General features: G+C 37.1%; 1 protein-coding gene across 1 annotated transcript in view; it reads left to right on the forward strand.

The window, feature by feature from the left end:
• The first annotated feature begins 14,269 nt into the window (after nucleotides 1–14,269).
• Nucleotides 14,270–15,208, forward strand: part of HACD1 (3-hydroxyacyl-CoA dehydratase 1) — a 27,529-nt gene continuing 26,590 nt past the window's right edge. The window contains exon 1 of the mRNA XM_040451300.1: nucleotides 14,270–14,331. Within this exon, the coding sequence (XP_040307234.1) occupies nucleotides 14,285–14,331 (47 nt within the window). The 5' untranslated portion in view covers nucleotides 14,270–14,284. The remainder of the gene's footprint in view (nucleotides 14,332–15,208) is intronic.

Genomic DNA, 15,208 nt, shown 5'->3' on the forward strand with positions numbered 1-15,208 from the left:
GCGCAGTCAGTTAAGCGTCCGACTTCAGCCAGGTCACGATCTCCCGGTCCGTGAGTTCGAGCCCCGCGTTGGGCTCTGGGCTGATGGCTCAGAGCCTGGAGCCTGTTTCCAATTCTGTGTCTCCCTCTCTCTCTGCCCCTCCCCCGTTCATGCTCTGTCTCTCTCTGTCCCAAAAATAAATAAACGTTGAAAAAAAAAAAAAGAGAAAAATCTGAGTTTACGTAGGCTAAGGGGCTAGAGTTTGGAGGACAGAATACTAGGAGGGTACTATGTAGAAAAAGAGCTCTAGAAATCTGCACAGGAGTCCCCTTGAGATTATGGTTGAATGCTAATCTAGTCATGGGTCAGGTAGAGCTCTACAAGTCTAACTGTATGCTGGAACTTTCAAGGAAAAAGCTATTTCCAGGGAACCAAAATCTGAAAAATCCCAAGAGTTTGTACAGTATGGGAAGCATTTGGGTTCTCAAAGTCTGAAGAAACCCAATTGAATATATTGAGTATTTAATAAATAACCACAAAAAAGTAATGTCTTAGTAATGGGTAGTAACCTGAAAGAAAAGGCTACTCTTTATCTGCTCCAAAAAAGCTTAAATAGTACTTCTTGAAAAGATCAAGACATGACCTAAATGAAGGATAAAACAAAGTATGAAATTAAAAGGAATGCTCCCCCCCTTCTAAAATACAACATTCAAATATATAAAATGGCTAGACTCCAAGAAAACCTACTGGACACATGAAGGCCCAGTCCAATGTGACTAATAACCAGTAGGGGCAGTCAGTCCATAGAAACAGATCCAGAAATTAAATAGACAATTGAACTAACACATGGAAATGTTTAAAGAACTATTATAACTATGGTCAATAAACTTAATGATTTAAAAACAGATGAACATAATGAGAGAAAATAAAAGTTATCAGATATCAAAAAGAAGCAAATGGAAATTCTACAAAAATATAATACCAAGATGAAACTCAGGATTAACAGATTAGACACTGCAGAAGAAAAGATACAGAAATTTAAAGACAGATCAACAGAAAGGATACAAATTGAAGTACATAGAAGAAAAGACAAAAAATTATTAACAGAACCTCAATATGAATGTATATGAAAATATGAAAGTATTATATGAAAGTACAAGGTGTATAGTCTCATAGCAAGTAAGAAAAAGGGGGAAAATTTTTCAAATGTCCAATTTTCCTCTAAATTAATGAAAATTATATCTCCACAGATCTGAGAATATGAGTGAATCCCAATCATAACAATAGTAAAAAATGACACCAAGGTACAACATGATCAAATTAGTGAAAATCAGTGATAAAGAGAAAATCTTAAAAGTGTGTGGAAAACAAAAAGACATAAAAAGGAATAAAAAAATTATAGTAGACTTCTAATCAAACCATGCAAGATAAAAAAAAAAAAACAAAACAGTGGAACAGTACCTTTAAAGTCCTGAAATTTAAAATTGTCAACCTAGAATTCTGTCAACAAAAATGTTTTTCAGAAATGAAGGTGAAATAAATACTTACATTAAAAAACCCTCATCACCAGCAGACCTACACAATGAAAAGTGTTAAAACGTACAAATGAAAATAATTTTAGGCAAAAGGAGTATGGTATCTATGATCTAAATCTTCATAGAACATCAGAATGGTCATGTGTGAATAAATATAAAGGATATTTCTACTTTTTAAAAATGTCTTTGTGGGGCGCGTGGGTGGCGCAGTCGGTTAAGCGTCCGACTTCAGCCAGGTCACGATCTCGCGGTCCGTGAGTTTGAGCCCCGCGTCGGGCTCTGGGCTGATGGCTCAGAGCCTGGAGCCTGTTTCCGATTCTGTGTCTCCCTCTCTCTCTGCCCCTCCCCCGTTCATGCTCTGTCTCTCTCTGTCCCAAAAATAAATCAACGTTGAAAAAAAAAAATTAAAAATGTCTTTGAAAACAAAAATATCAACTGTATATTTTGGAGTCGATAACACAGGTAGAAATAAAATAAATGAAAATAGTGCAAAGGATGGCAGGAGGAAAATAGAAATGTAGTGTTGAAAGAGTCCTTATGTTACATATAAAGTATAAATATTATTTGAAAAGAGATTGTGAAAAGTTAAAAACACATACCTTGGGGGCGGGGGGAAGCACCTGGCTAGCTCATTCAGTTAAGCGTCCAACTTTGCTCAGGTCATGATCTTGCAGTTCATGAGTTCAAGCCCTGCATTGGGGTCTGGGCAGACAGCCCAGATTCTGTGTCTCCCTCTCTCTCTGACCTTCCCCTGCTCACACTCTTCTCTCTTTCTCTCTCTCTCTCTCAAAAATAAATAAAAAACATTAAAACATACCTTAAGTCCTAGAGCCATAGCCCCCCGCCAGAGAAAATAAAGCAAAAGAATATAGACAATGATAGAAATAAATGAAAAATTTTTAATTCAAATAATTTTTTAAAAGGCAGTAAAGGAAGGGAAAAAAACCCAAATGGGACAAATAGAAAACAAATAGTTTAAATCCAACCATATAAATAACTACACTAAATATAAAAAGATCAAATTGTTCCAATTAAAATATAGAAATTGTCAGAGTGGATTTAAAAAAAAGCAAGATCCAACTATATGCTGTATGATATAAGAAACTTGCTTTAAAAATAAAGACAAAGGTAGGTTAAAAGTAAATGAATGGAAAATGATGTATTTTGAAAATACTAAAGAAATCTCTGGTTGTATTAATATCTGACCAAACAAACTGAAAACCAGAAACTTCCCAGGGATAATGAATGACATTTCATAGGGATAAAGGGATCAGTTAACCAAGAAGACATAATTGCATTAAATATGTATCAACATAATGACAGAATTTGGGGAAAAAAAGGAAACAAAACTTACAAAACTGAAAGGAAAAATAGATACATCCATAGTATCTGTTGGCAATTTCAACACTCCTCTCAGATAAAGATAGAACAAATAGAAAATTAGTAATTACTTACTCATTAATTACTCAACTTTATCAATTAACTTGACCTAAGTGACTTTTATAATGGCCCTGCAAGTCAAGCATTTTTGTCAAGTGGACACTGAACATTAACAATGTGCTGGGCCTTAAAATGACTCCATATAATTTAAAAGATAAAATCATATAGATTTTGTTCCTTGACTAAAACAGAATTAATTTAGGATTATAAGACAAAGTTACCTGGAAAATTGCAACTTATGTAAAAATTGACCCATGCAGTTATAAAGAAAAATCAGAAAATCAGAAAAATCAGAAAATATTTTGAACTGGATGAAAGTGAAAACACAACATGTCAAAATTGTGCGATGCAGTTATGTTGTTTAGAGGAATACTTTAAGCCTTATATAATAGAAAAGAAAATCCAACATTAATCCCTTAAGGTAAAGAAGACGTCAAACTAATTAGAAAAAAGGAAATAATAAAGATAAAACCAGGAACCAATGAAATAAACACAAAGGGAAAATCAATAAAACCAAAACTTAAGCCTTTAAAAAGGTTAATAAAATGGATAAAACTCTACCTAGATCAAAGGATAAAGAGGGAACATGCAAATTACCAGTATACGGATTGAAAGAAGCAACACAACTACATATCCTGTAATTAAAACATCACAGGAATTAAGTGATATTAAATTAAAACACCCATAAAGGAATATTCTTAAACTCTATGCCAATACAATTGAGAACATAGTTTGAATGGAAAAAAACAAAACAAAACAAAAAACCCTTGAGAGATACAAATGGTCACAACTGGGTCAAAAAGAAACAGCAAACCTGAAAAGATATATATCAATAATAGAAATTAAATTCTTAAAAACTCTCCACAAAAATCTTCAGGCCCATGAATTCAGTAGTTAATCCTAATTCATTAAACTTGTTAGGAAGAAATAATCTCAAATCTATACAAAATCTTTAGAAAATACACATGAAGGACAGTTTCATACTTATTTTATGAGACCAACATTATCCTGATACCAAAATCAAACGACATAAGAAAACTTCAATATCTTTTATTAACATAATATAATAATTCTTTAAAAATAGAGATTTACAGCAACATATAGAAACAAAAATGTATCATTACCAGAGTGTATCCAAGGAATACAAAGTTACTTCAGCTTTTGAAAATCAACACGGTTCACCATTTTATTTTATTTTTTTTTTTAATTTTTTTTTCAACGTTTATTTTTGGGACAGTGAGAGAGAGAGCATGAACGGGGGAGGGGCAGAGAGAGAGGGAGACACAGAATCGGAAACAGGCTCCAGGCTCTGAGCCATCAGGCCAGAGCCTGACGCGGGGCTCGAACTCACGGACCGCGAGATCGTGACCTGGCTGAAGTCGGAGGCTTAACCGACTGCACCACCCAGGCGCCCCACGGTTCACCATTTTAACAGAATGTAAGAGAAATACCATATGAGATAATAGACACAGGAAAATATCTGAGGAAATTCAAAAACCTTTGTGATAAAAACTCAGCAAAGAATAGAAGAAACCTTTCTCAACCTGACAAAGGGCATCTTTGAAAAACTTAGAGCTAACATCTTACCTAATGGTGAAGGAAAATGGTGTTTCTATGATAAACAATACAAGAATATCCATTTCATACTACAGTAAATATTATGGTGGCGTTAGTACTAAAGTCAAGAAAAAAATAAAAAGAATATAGATCTCAGACTTCACCTTTGGTCTAGATGGAGTAACACAGGCTAGATTTATCTTCCTGCCTGAAACAACTGAACAACTGGACAAAATGTATGAACAACAGTTCTTATGACACTGGACATCAAACAACAAAGGGCAATGATCAGTGGGAGATGGGACACAAATCAAGAAAGCCTTATGATTGCCCTAGCTTACTAGACTGATTTTTCAGGCCATCACATACAGCATTAGTCTTCTTGAGATGAGGAAACAGCTGAGAGGGGCCAAGGCTAAAAAAGTTTGCAAGGAAGAGCACTGGAGACATGGCTGGAACACAGAAGATTCCATCACTGGACCAGATAAAATACACCATGTCTAACATTCAATACAAAATTAGCTAGCTGTCCATAAGAAAACTCCTTTAAATATAAGAGTATATCATGGCGTATAAAGATATACCATGCTAACACTAATCAAAAGAGAGCTGACATATCTATATTAACATCAGACAAAGTAGGTTTCATATCAGAGAATATTACCAGAGATACAGAATGTCATTTTATAATGAAAAAGGGGTTAATAATAGAACATCCCCTCTATGGTTTTGCATATAATAAAAGAATTTCAAAGAACGTAAAACAAAAACTGATGGAACTTCAAGGTAAAACAGACAATTCCACAATTATAGTTGGAAATTACAACTCTCTTGTTCCAACAGTGATAGGACAAGGAGACAGAAAATGGGTAAGGCTGTAAAGACTTGGAACAATACTATCAACCAACTTAACCTAATTGAAACTGATCAAACACTACATCCAGCGAGAGCTGAATATTCTTTTCAAGTGCCCATGACATACAAAAACCAAATCTCAATAAATCTGAAAGCATTCAAGTCAAACAAGTATATTCTCTGACTACAATGGAATTGAATTAAAAATAAATAATAGAAGAATACTTAAAAGTCACCAAATATTTGGAAACAAAATAACACTCTTCTAAATAACCATTGGTCAAAGGAGAAATAAAACTGGAAATGAGAAAGTATTTTGAATGTCATGAAAATGAAAACCTATCCAAATTTGTGGAAAGCACTTAAAGCAATACTTAGAGGGATATTTATAATATAGCATTTTTACTAGAAAAGAAGAAAGGTCTCAATTATCTCAGCTTTCATTTTAAGAATCTAGTAAAAATAGCAAATGAAAGCTAAAGTAAGCAGAGAAAGGAAATAATAAACATCAAAGAGGAAAACAATAGGAAAAATAAAACTAAAAACTAGGGTTTTTTTGGAGATAAAACTGATAAAACTATAGTCAGACTGATGAGGAAAATGAAAAGATACAAATTACCAATTTCAGGAGTGAGGGAAATGACCACACTACAGATATTAGGATAATAATGGAATTTTATACCTATAAATTGAGTAACTTAGAGGAAATGACAAATTCCTTCAAAGGCACAGATTACTAAAGCTCAAAAAGAAATAGTTAACTTGAATAGATCTTTTTCTAGTAAAGAAAGGTATTTGCTTGTTAAAAACCTTCAACAAAATTAATTTCAGGCCTACATAAATTCACTGTGGATTACAAAGGAGTATGAGGAAATTGGGAGTTGGAGGTTGATAAGCTATTTTCATTATTTTGAGAGTAGTAATAGTTTCATTGATGCACATATATGTCAATACTTATTGAATTGCACATTTTAAATATGTACAGATATTGTATGTTAATTAGACCTCAATAAAGCAATGAAGATTACCAGAAATGGGGCCCCTGGGTGGCTCAGTGAGTTAAGTGTTTAATCAGCTCAGGTCATGATCTTGTGGTTCGTGAGTTCAAGCCCTGCGTCGGAGTGTGTGCTGACAGCTCAGAGCCTGGAGCCTATTTCAGATTCTGGGTCTCCCTCTATGCCCTTCTCCTCCTTGTGCTCTCTCTCAGTCTCTCTCAAAAAAACAAATAAACATTAAAAAATATTTTTTTAATTACCAGAAATTTATCCTTCATGACAATTTATAGTTTTGATGAAAAGTTTCAGAGTATCATTTAAAATATGAGTGAAGGTAAAAATGTTTGAAAACCAAGGCCTCAACCCATTCTCCAACAACCAGATTGCCCCAGTCTCTCCTTATAGATAATTCTGGAACAGCTGCCTCTTCGTTTAACATCTTTTTGAGCAAATTAGACCAATCTGTCTAATGCCATGGTCTATAAATAACGTTTTCACAACAAACCCTAGTTTTATAGTAAATATAAACTCCCTTGATTTATTATACCTCAGCTTGTAATTTCCACTTTTGCCCCATTTCCTATTACAAAGATCATATATTTTCTTTAACCAAATAACTGCCAAAGACTGGGTAACTAGATTAGTAACACTCACCAGCTGGTCTGGGTTTATGGTGATTCCGCTGACTCTCTTTGCAGCTGGTGTATACTGAAGGATCTTTGAAAAGATCCTCACTAAGGAATCTGCTCCTCTCCAGCATTTACCATTCAAAGAATTTTCAGAGGCTTTCATGCCTATTAAAGTAAGACACAGATTTTTTTTTTTTTAAATCAAGCACAGACTTTTAAAACAAGGGACTCCAATTTTGAAGGTAGTTCATTTCTGGGAACTAGAATGTCTAGGGACATTGATAGGAAGAAAAAAAGGCATCTTCGTCCTAAGTTCCCTGTACTATATCTGTGTATATGTAGAACATGTTCCCCAAAGGAACAATTAAAATACTATTTTTATATTATGTTTAGTCTGACATAATTAATATTTGTAATAGCATATGTGTTTAGTTTCATTTTCATGATCAGTTTTGTCAGGTATGAAATAATTCTTCAGGAATGAAGTTCTCATGTAAAATAGTAAACCTATTGAACAGAAGGATTTTACTTAAGATTTGACTTTCAGCTGATGGCCTAGAACCAAGTTTGTACAATTGATTCTACTTTTGAGGAGATTCTAGGTAAGCTCTAGGTACAAACAATACTGATGCCTCAGTTTTCACATCAAAAAAATCAAATGAACTCCAATATTCCATCCAAACTACATTGCTCAATTTATCATTTTCTACATTAATACCTCTGTGTTGAAGAGGTTTCTCATTCTTCACATTTCAGTTCTCATTCTCTTTCTTTGTATTTGCTTTTAACTATCCTTCCATTCATTACTCACTTAGGTAGTGCTTTACAAATACTCTACTCTTGAATCCAACTGCCTTCTTCCCTCTTGTAGCCATTCCTATTGTGATACCTACAAATAGAAAAACTGGTTAAAATTTGAAATTCTTTTTTCTCTTGAATTAAGGATATCATTGGGGCGCCTGGGTGGCGCAGTCGGTTAAGCGTCCGACTTCAGCCAGGTCACGATCTCGCGGTCCGTGAGTTCGAGCCCCGCGTCAGGCTCTGGGCTGATGGCTCAGAGCCTGGAGCCTGTTTCCGATTCTGTGTCTCCCTCTCTCTCTGCCCCTCCCCCGTTCATGCTCTGTCTCTCTCTGTCCCAAAAATAAATAAAAAACGTTGAAAAAAAATTAAAAAAAAAAAAGGATATCACTTCCCATTAATGATATCATTGCCCTTTATCCTATTGAAATAACCACACCAAGCCTAGTCAGATTTTATCACTAAATGCTAAAGACATGCATGACAGATCACTAACATCACTAACACTGTCACTAACTCTATCTGATTTTAAGATTTGTTATAAAGCTATGATAATAATTAAAGAGCTATGCTAGGCAAGATAATATGGTACTTGTGTAAGGATAGACAAATCTATGGAACTGAATAGACATTTCAGAAATATAACTATACATATATAGACAACACATTTTTGACAAAGGTACAAAGGCAACTCAGTGGAGAAAGGATAGATTCTCAATAAATGGTGCTGAACATTATCAATAAGCAAAAATATGAACTTCAATCTATATCTCACACCATATACAAAAATTAACTCAAAGTAGATTAAAAGCCTAACTGTAGAATTTCAAACTACTAATCTTCCACAACAAAACTGCACAAAGTCTCTTGTGACCTTGGGTCAGGCAAAGATTCTTAGATATGACCCCAAAAAACACAATCAAAGAAAAAACTTGGTAAATAGAACCCTGTCAAAGTTAAAACTTTGTAGTGTTTGAAAGACACTGTTACGAGAATGAAAAGCAAACCATAAATGGGAGAAAATATTAGCCCATCATATATCTGATAAAAGACTTATATCCAGAATTTATAAAGTACTCTTAAAACTTACCACTAAGAAAATGGGGAATAGATTTGAAAAGTCTCTAAAGCTAAGAAATATACAATTGAAAAATAAGCATGTGAAAAGAAGCTCAGCATCATTAGTCACTAGGGAAATGAAAAATTAAAACCACAATAAAGGGGCGCCTGGGTGGCTCAGATGGTTGAGCGACCAACTTCGGCTCAGGTCATGATCTCACGATTCATGAGTTCAAGCCCCGCATCAGTCTTTGTGCTGACCGCTCAGAGCCTGGAGCCTGCTTCTGATTCTGTGTCTCCCTCTCTCTCTCTGCCCCTCCCCCACACGTGCTCTGTCTCTCTCTGCCTCTCAAAAATAAAGAAAACTAATAAAAAAAATTTTAAACCACAATAAAATAGGGATACCAGGGGGGCTCAGTTGGTTGAATGTCTGACTCGATTTCAGCTCAGGTCATGCCCAGGGTCGTGGGATCATGCCCAGGGTCGTGGGATCAAGCCCTGTGTCAAGCTTCACACTGAGCATGAAGCCTACTTAAGATTCTCTCTCTCTCTCTCTCACTCTCTCTCTCTCTGTCTCTCCCTATTACCCCTCTCTCCTGCTCATGCTCTCTCTCTCAAAAAAAAATTAATTAAAACAATTTTAAATTAAAGACAAATAAATAAAACTATCTTAAAAAAAACACAGTAAGACAGCACAACACATCTATTAAAGTATGTAAAAATCGAAGACTGACCATACCAAGTATTGGCCAGGATATGGAGCAACTGAAACTCTTAAATATTGCTATTCGGAATGTAAAATAGTACAACCACTTTTGAAAACACTTTAGCAGTTTTCTTAAAAAGTTAGACATACATATGTGAACTGGTCACTGCACTGCTAAGTATATACCTAAGAAAAATGAAAACGTATCTCCACGAAAGACTTGTTAACAGATGTTCATGCCTCTTTATTTGTAACAGGGAAAAAAGAACCAAACATCTAAACATGAATGGATAAATAAATTACGTGGTGAATGGATTAATAAATTGTGGTATATCCATACAGAGGTATACTGCTCAGCAATGAGAGAATGAATTACTGACATACATCACCCGAATCTCAAATTAGGGTTCCGCTACAGAATTTGTGGGACACAGTGCAAAGTGAAAATATAGTCCCTCTTATTCACAAATTATTAAGAATTTCAAAACAGAAAGAAGAGCATTCGATTAAAACAGCATTAAATCAAGCACCAGGCCCTTTTGAGCACAGGACCCCATGGGACTGCAGAAGCTGCATGCCCATGAAGCTGGACCTGCTCAAAATAATTATTCTGAGTAAAATAAGCCAGACAGAAAAGAGTATATAATGTATGATTTCATTTATAGAAAATTCGTGAAAATGCAAACTAATCTGTAATGAAGGAAAGCTGATCAGTGGTTGCCTGGGGACGATGTGGGGTGTGATAGGAGGGGGACATTGAAAAAGGAACACAGAGAAACTTTTTGAGATGATGGATATGTTCCCTATCTTGTCTGTGATCAAGGTTTCATTGACAATACGCAGGTCAAAGTTTATGAAGTTGTACACTTTAAATACATGCACTATACTATATGTCAGTTATATCTCAATAAAGCTACTAAAAATTGCAAAACTAATTGGCCTTTGAAAAGGATTTTAAAAAATAGAGTTCATGATCTCTGATATGCAATTCTGCTCCCAGACAAAATACATGCAAGCATAAGTTTAGTAAAAACAGAAGACAATATATAATTTACTGATAAAATGAATGATGCATTATCAACACAAACTGTTTTAGCTGGGAAAGAACAAAGGGTTCAATATAAGTTGAAGTGGTCAGGGAAAGCCACTTGAAAGAACTGGTATTAAATGCAGCCTTGGAGAGTGGAAATAGCACTTTTGTAGGATGAAAAGAATGTAAAATTTGATTAAAGTTTATCCAGATCAGTTTACGGACAATGAATAGACCTGCTTAGTTGGATCACAGTATTTTGGGGACAGATACCTACTAAGAGATAATGTTTGATTGGCTCCCTTGGGCTCAGGTTATGGTAGAGAGCTCTAAAATCAAGCTAAGTCATCAGGTTTTATCCTAAAGGCAAGGACTAATCCAGGGATTGATAAAATCAAAGATGTTTTGATAAATCACACAAGGTTGTATGTTAACTGCTTTTCCAAACCTTCTTTGCTGTCAAGACATCTCACTTTCAATTAGGTTCCCTACCTCAACTTTCTGTTCCCTACCTCAGAATACCTCCACCTCCATTTCCTTCATTCCTGAGAAAGAAGTGTCTTTTCTCTTTTCAAAACCTAATTCCTCCATCTATCTTAATCTCTCATCTCCCCACAGTCAGAGGATCTTGCTTCATAAATAGCCTATTTCGCATAGACCATCTCTCCCTGTTTTCTGGCACCTTCACTTCAGCAAATAAACAAAAATCTTTCCCTGACTCTATTGTGTCTCAAGAAGTCTCAGTCATTCCTGTCTTCATGCTGAAACTGACCACACCAACCTAGTTTTGGCCTTTGTTACTTCCCTCCTAGAAGACGATTGATTTCATCTCCTGCCGCCTAATTCATCTTTTGAAAAGAGGTTTCTTTAACATGATTTTCCTTTTCACAAGTCTTCAGAAGTTCACTGCTGCCTTTTCAAATAGTGTGTTTCTCAACATGTTTCTTCTATTCTTTCTCCTGATATTTTTAAGGTTTAGTCAAAACGTGCAATTCGCTTTTCCTCAGGTTTGTTTTGTCCTGCCTCCATGTTCATGGTGAGCCCTCAGCCTGCAATATCCTCTTGCAATTTGTCGGAATCACCCTCATTTTTCAAGTATTCAATGGTGGTTTCTTGCACAAAGCCTTTTTGGATCCCCCAAACAAGGTATGTTTTCTGACGGCTCTTTAACTCTCGTAGCACTTTGTGATTTATTTTATTTTGTCTGTTGATGGACATGTGGATTATTTTCAGTTTGGGGTTACTATGAATAAAGCTGTTATGAACGTTTGTGTCGAAGTCTGTGGGGACCTGTTTTTGTTCTCTTGGTTAAATAACTAGTAATGAGATTGTTGGGTCATATGGTAACCAAGAGTGTTGATCTTTTTAAAGAAATTACCAAACTGTTTTCCCAAGTGTTATTCTCTTTAGCCACGTATGAGAATGCCAATTGCTCCACATCCTTGTCAACATTTAAAATAGTAGTGATACCTTACTGTGGGTTTGATTTGCATTTCCCTGATGACTAATAAGATTGGGTGTCTTTGTGCATACTATTGTTATTTATATATCTTTTCTGCAAAGAATCTGTTCACATCTTTTGTTCATTAAAAAAAACTCAGTTTATTATTTTTTTAATTTTTAAATGTTTATTTTAGAGAGAGAGAGCATGAACAGGGGAGTGGCGACAGAGAGGAAGACAGAATCCGAAGCAGGCTCCAGAGCTGTCAGCACAGAGCCTGATGTGGGGCTTGAACCCACAAACCACGACATCATGACCTGAGCCAAAGTTGGACGCTCAACCAACGGAGCCACCTGGGTGCCCTGGTTTGTTATTTTTCAATTTTTTTTTGAAGTTTATTCATTTCGAGAGAGACAGAGAAAGCAAGCAGGGGAGGAGCAGAGAAAGAGAGAGAGAGAAAATCCCAAGCAGGCTCTGCACTGTCAGCACAGGGCCCAATGTGGGCTTGAACCCACAAAACGTGTGAGACCATGACCTGAGCTGAAACCAAGAGTCAGATGCTTAACTGACTGAGCCACCCAGGCGCCCCTGTTATTTTTTAAAAGTATTTTATTTAGTTATTTTGAGAGAGAGAGAGAGAGAGCACAAGCAGGGGAGTTGCAGACAAAGATGGGGAGAGAGAGAGAATCCCAAGCAGGCTCCATGCTGCCAGCCCAGAGCCCAATGGGGGCTTGATCCTAGGAACCATGAAATCATACCTGAGCTGGGTTGAAGAGTCGGATGCTTAACCAACTGAGTCACCCAGGTGCCCCAAATCAGTTTGTTATATTATTGAGTTGTAAGATTCTTTATATATTCTTTATATATTATATATATTTATAAGATTCTTTATATACATATATTATTGAGTTGTAAGATTCTTTATATATTATATGTAAAGATTCTTTAGATATTGTGTGTTGTAAAAATCTTCACCTTTTAAATGGTGTCTTTGAAATAACAGAGGTTTTATATTTTGATGACGTGCCATCTGTCTTTTCTTTTCCTTTATGAGTAATGCTTTGTTATTGGATCCAAGAAATCTTTGCCTTCCCCAAGGTCACAATGATTCTTTTTTTTTTTCTGTAAGTTTTATAGTTTTAGCATTTGTCTCTAGGTCTATGATCCATATCAAATTAATACTTGGCCTATGGTGCGAGACAAGTGTCAGGGTTCATTTTTCCATGTGGCTATCCAGTTAATTCAGCACTATTTGTTGGTAAGATACATGTTGACATCTTTGTTGAAAATCAGTTGACCACGTATTTACGGGTCTGGACTCTATTCTTTTTCACTGATTTGTCTCTCCTTATGTCTACCATGCTGTCTTATAAACTGTAGTTTCATGCTATCTTGAAAACAAGTATGTATGTGCCTCAACATTGCTTTTCCTATGCATTTCTGTATAAATTTTAGAGTTACCTTGCCAAATTGAAAAAAATATATATGTATTCTGCTGGGATTTGGGGAGAACTGACATTTTAACCTTGTCATCTTCCAATTCGTGAACATGGATAGCTATTTAAGTCTTTAATTTCTCTTGGCAGTGATTTATGTGGCTTTCAGTGTATGGGACTTGAGCGTTGTGTTAAATGTATCCTTATATATTTCATTGGAATGCTGATGAGCATTATATGGTTTTATTTTAAATTTCAATTTCCAGTTTTCTCTTCTAATAGGTAAAAAACAATTAGGTTTTGTTTTGTTTTGTTTACACTGGTTTTGTTTCCTTAGGCTTTTCTAATTATACAATGTTGTCATTTGCAAATAGTTTTACTTCATCCTTTCCAATTTAAATGTCTTAAAAAACAGTCGTTTGTCGTTTTCATCCAATTTGAACATTTTCCGGCCATTATTTCTTCCCCGGAAACATCTCAGACTCCTCCCCTACTGGAATGTCTTCCTCAAAAGTATCTAAGTTTCCCAAGCAGGCCGGTGGTGCTGCCCGGATCGGATCGGGCGCCCAGAGGCCAGATCACAAGGATGGACAGGGTTGTGTCCTCTTTTCTCTAGTTTGGTGACTTCTTTCATGCTTTCCTCCGTATCAGAATGACTCGTACCCTGAGGCGCTACCAGACTCCCGTGGCTCTGTGGTCTTATGGTGGTTGTCCCCTGCCCGGGGCCAGGCTCAGGTTCCAGAGCACAGCCTAACAGGCAGATCGTTTCCACAGGCCGGCCCAGAATTTCTTTCGCTGGATCAACAAAGATCTGAGTGGCCAGAATGGTGATCGCACGCCGATTTGGGGTGACTCAACCTGTTTCACAACTGTAAGTGGTCTACATGAGTGATTTCACTTGTATCTCACAAAGACCCATGACACAGGTTTATAAATTATTCCCATTGAGGAAACTGAGGCATAAAGAAGTTTAGGTGCCCAAGTCCACAAGCTAATAAGACTGGTGGAGCCAAGAATTTGGGGTTTGGATTTCAGTAATCTGACTCCAGAGCCTGCCTTCCCAACCGTGTGCTTTAAGGGGAAAGAGCAAAGAGCTGTTCGGAGAAAGCACGGGTCTCTGGAGGAAGATACAAAAAGGAAAGGGATAGAGTGGGGAACAGTGAGATACTCTTTACCGCGGGAAAGGTTCTGCTTAGCCCTGCATCTGTAGCTTGCCTGTATCCGCTCCGACTTTTCTCCTTTGGTATCTTGTCATGTCTTCTTTCCTCCAGCTTCTAACACCCAACACTGCACTGCATTGGAGTCAATGCCTTTAGAACACCGGCTCCAGGGGAATCCACACAAGCGAGGCAATCCTACTATATTCCCCCTGTGCGTGACCCACTGGCCCGCGCAAGTGAAACAGGCTCAAGTGGGCGCGTCTTCCTCAGAGGGTCTGAAGGAGCCCTTGGCGGGAAGATCCTAGAGCCCGTCCCAGCGCCCAGAAACTACCTTCCCAAAGGTCGGGCGGGGCAGGACCACGGCAAGTCAGGTGTGTTCCGTGCGTCCCGACTAAATGCACTAGCAAGGGGCACGGCGCCAGCTCCCGAGACATGTGGGGCGTCTCTCTAAGAGGAGGTTCCCCCAGCTGGGGAAGCGGACAGGTTTCTGTGGGAGCGGAAGCCACACGGCCGCCTCGAAACCGTACCCGGGGGCTCGCGGGACCCCGAGCCCGGGCTCCCAGGCCCGGCGGCCAGGTCCCCCGTGCC

Source organism: Herpailurus yagouaroundi, unplaced genomic scaffold (genome assembly GCF_014898765.1).
Source record: "Herpailurus yagouaroundi ecotype Mexico unplaced genomic scaffold, PumYag 203, whole genome shotgun sequence".
NCBI classification, from domain to species: Eukaryota; Metazoa; Chordata; class Mammalia; order Carnivora; family Felidae; genus Herpailurus; species Herpailurus yagouaroundi.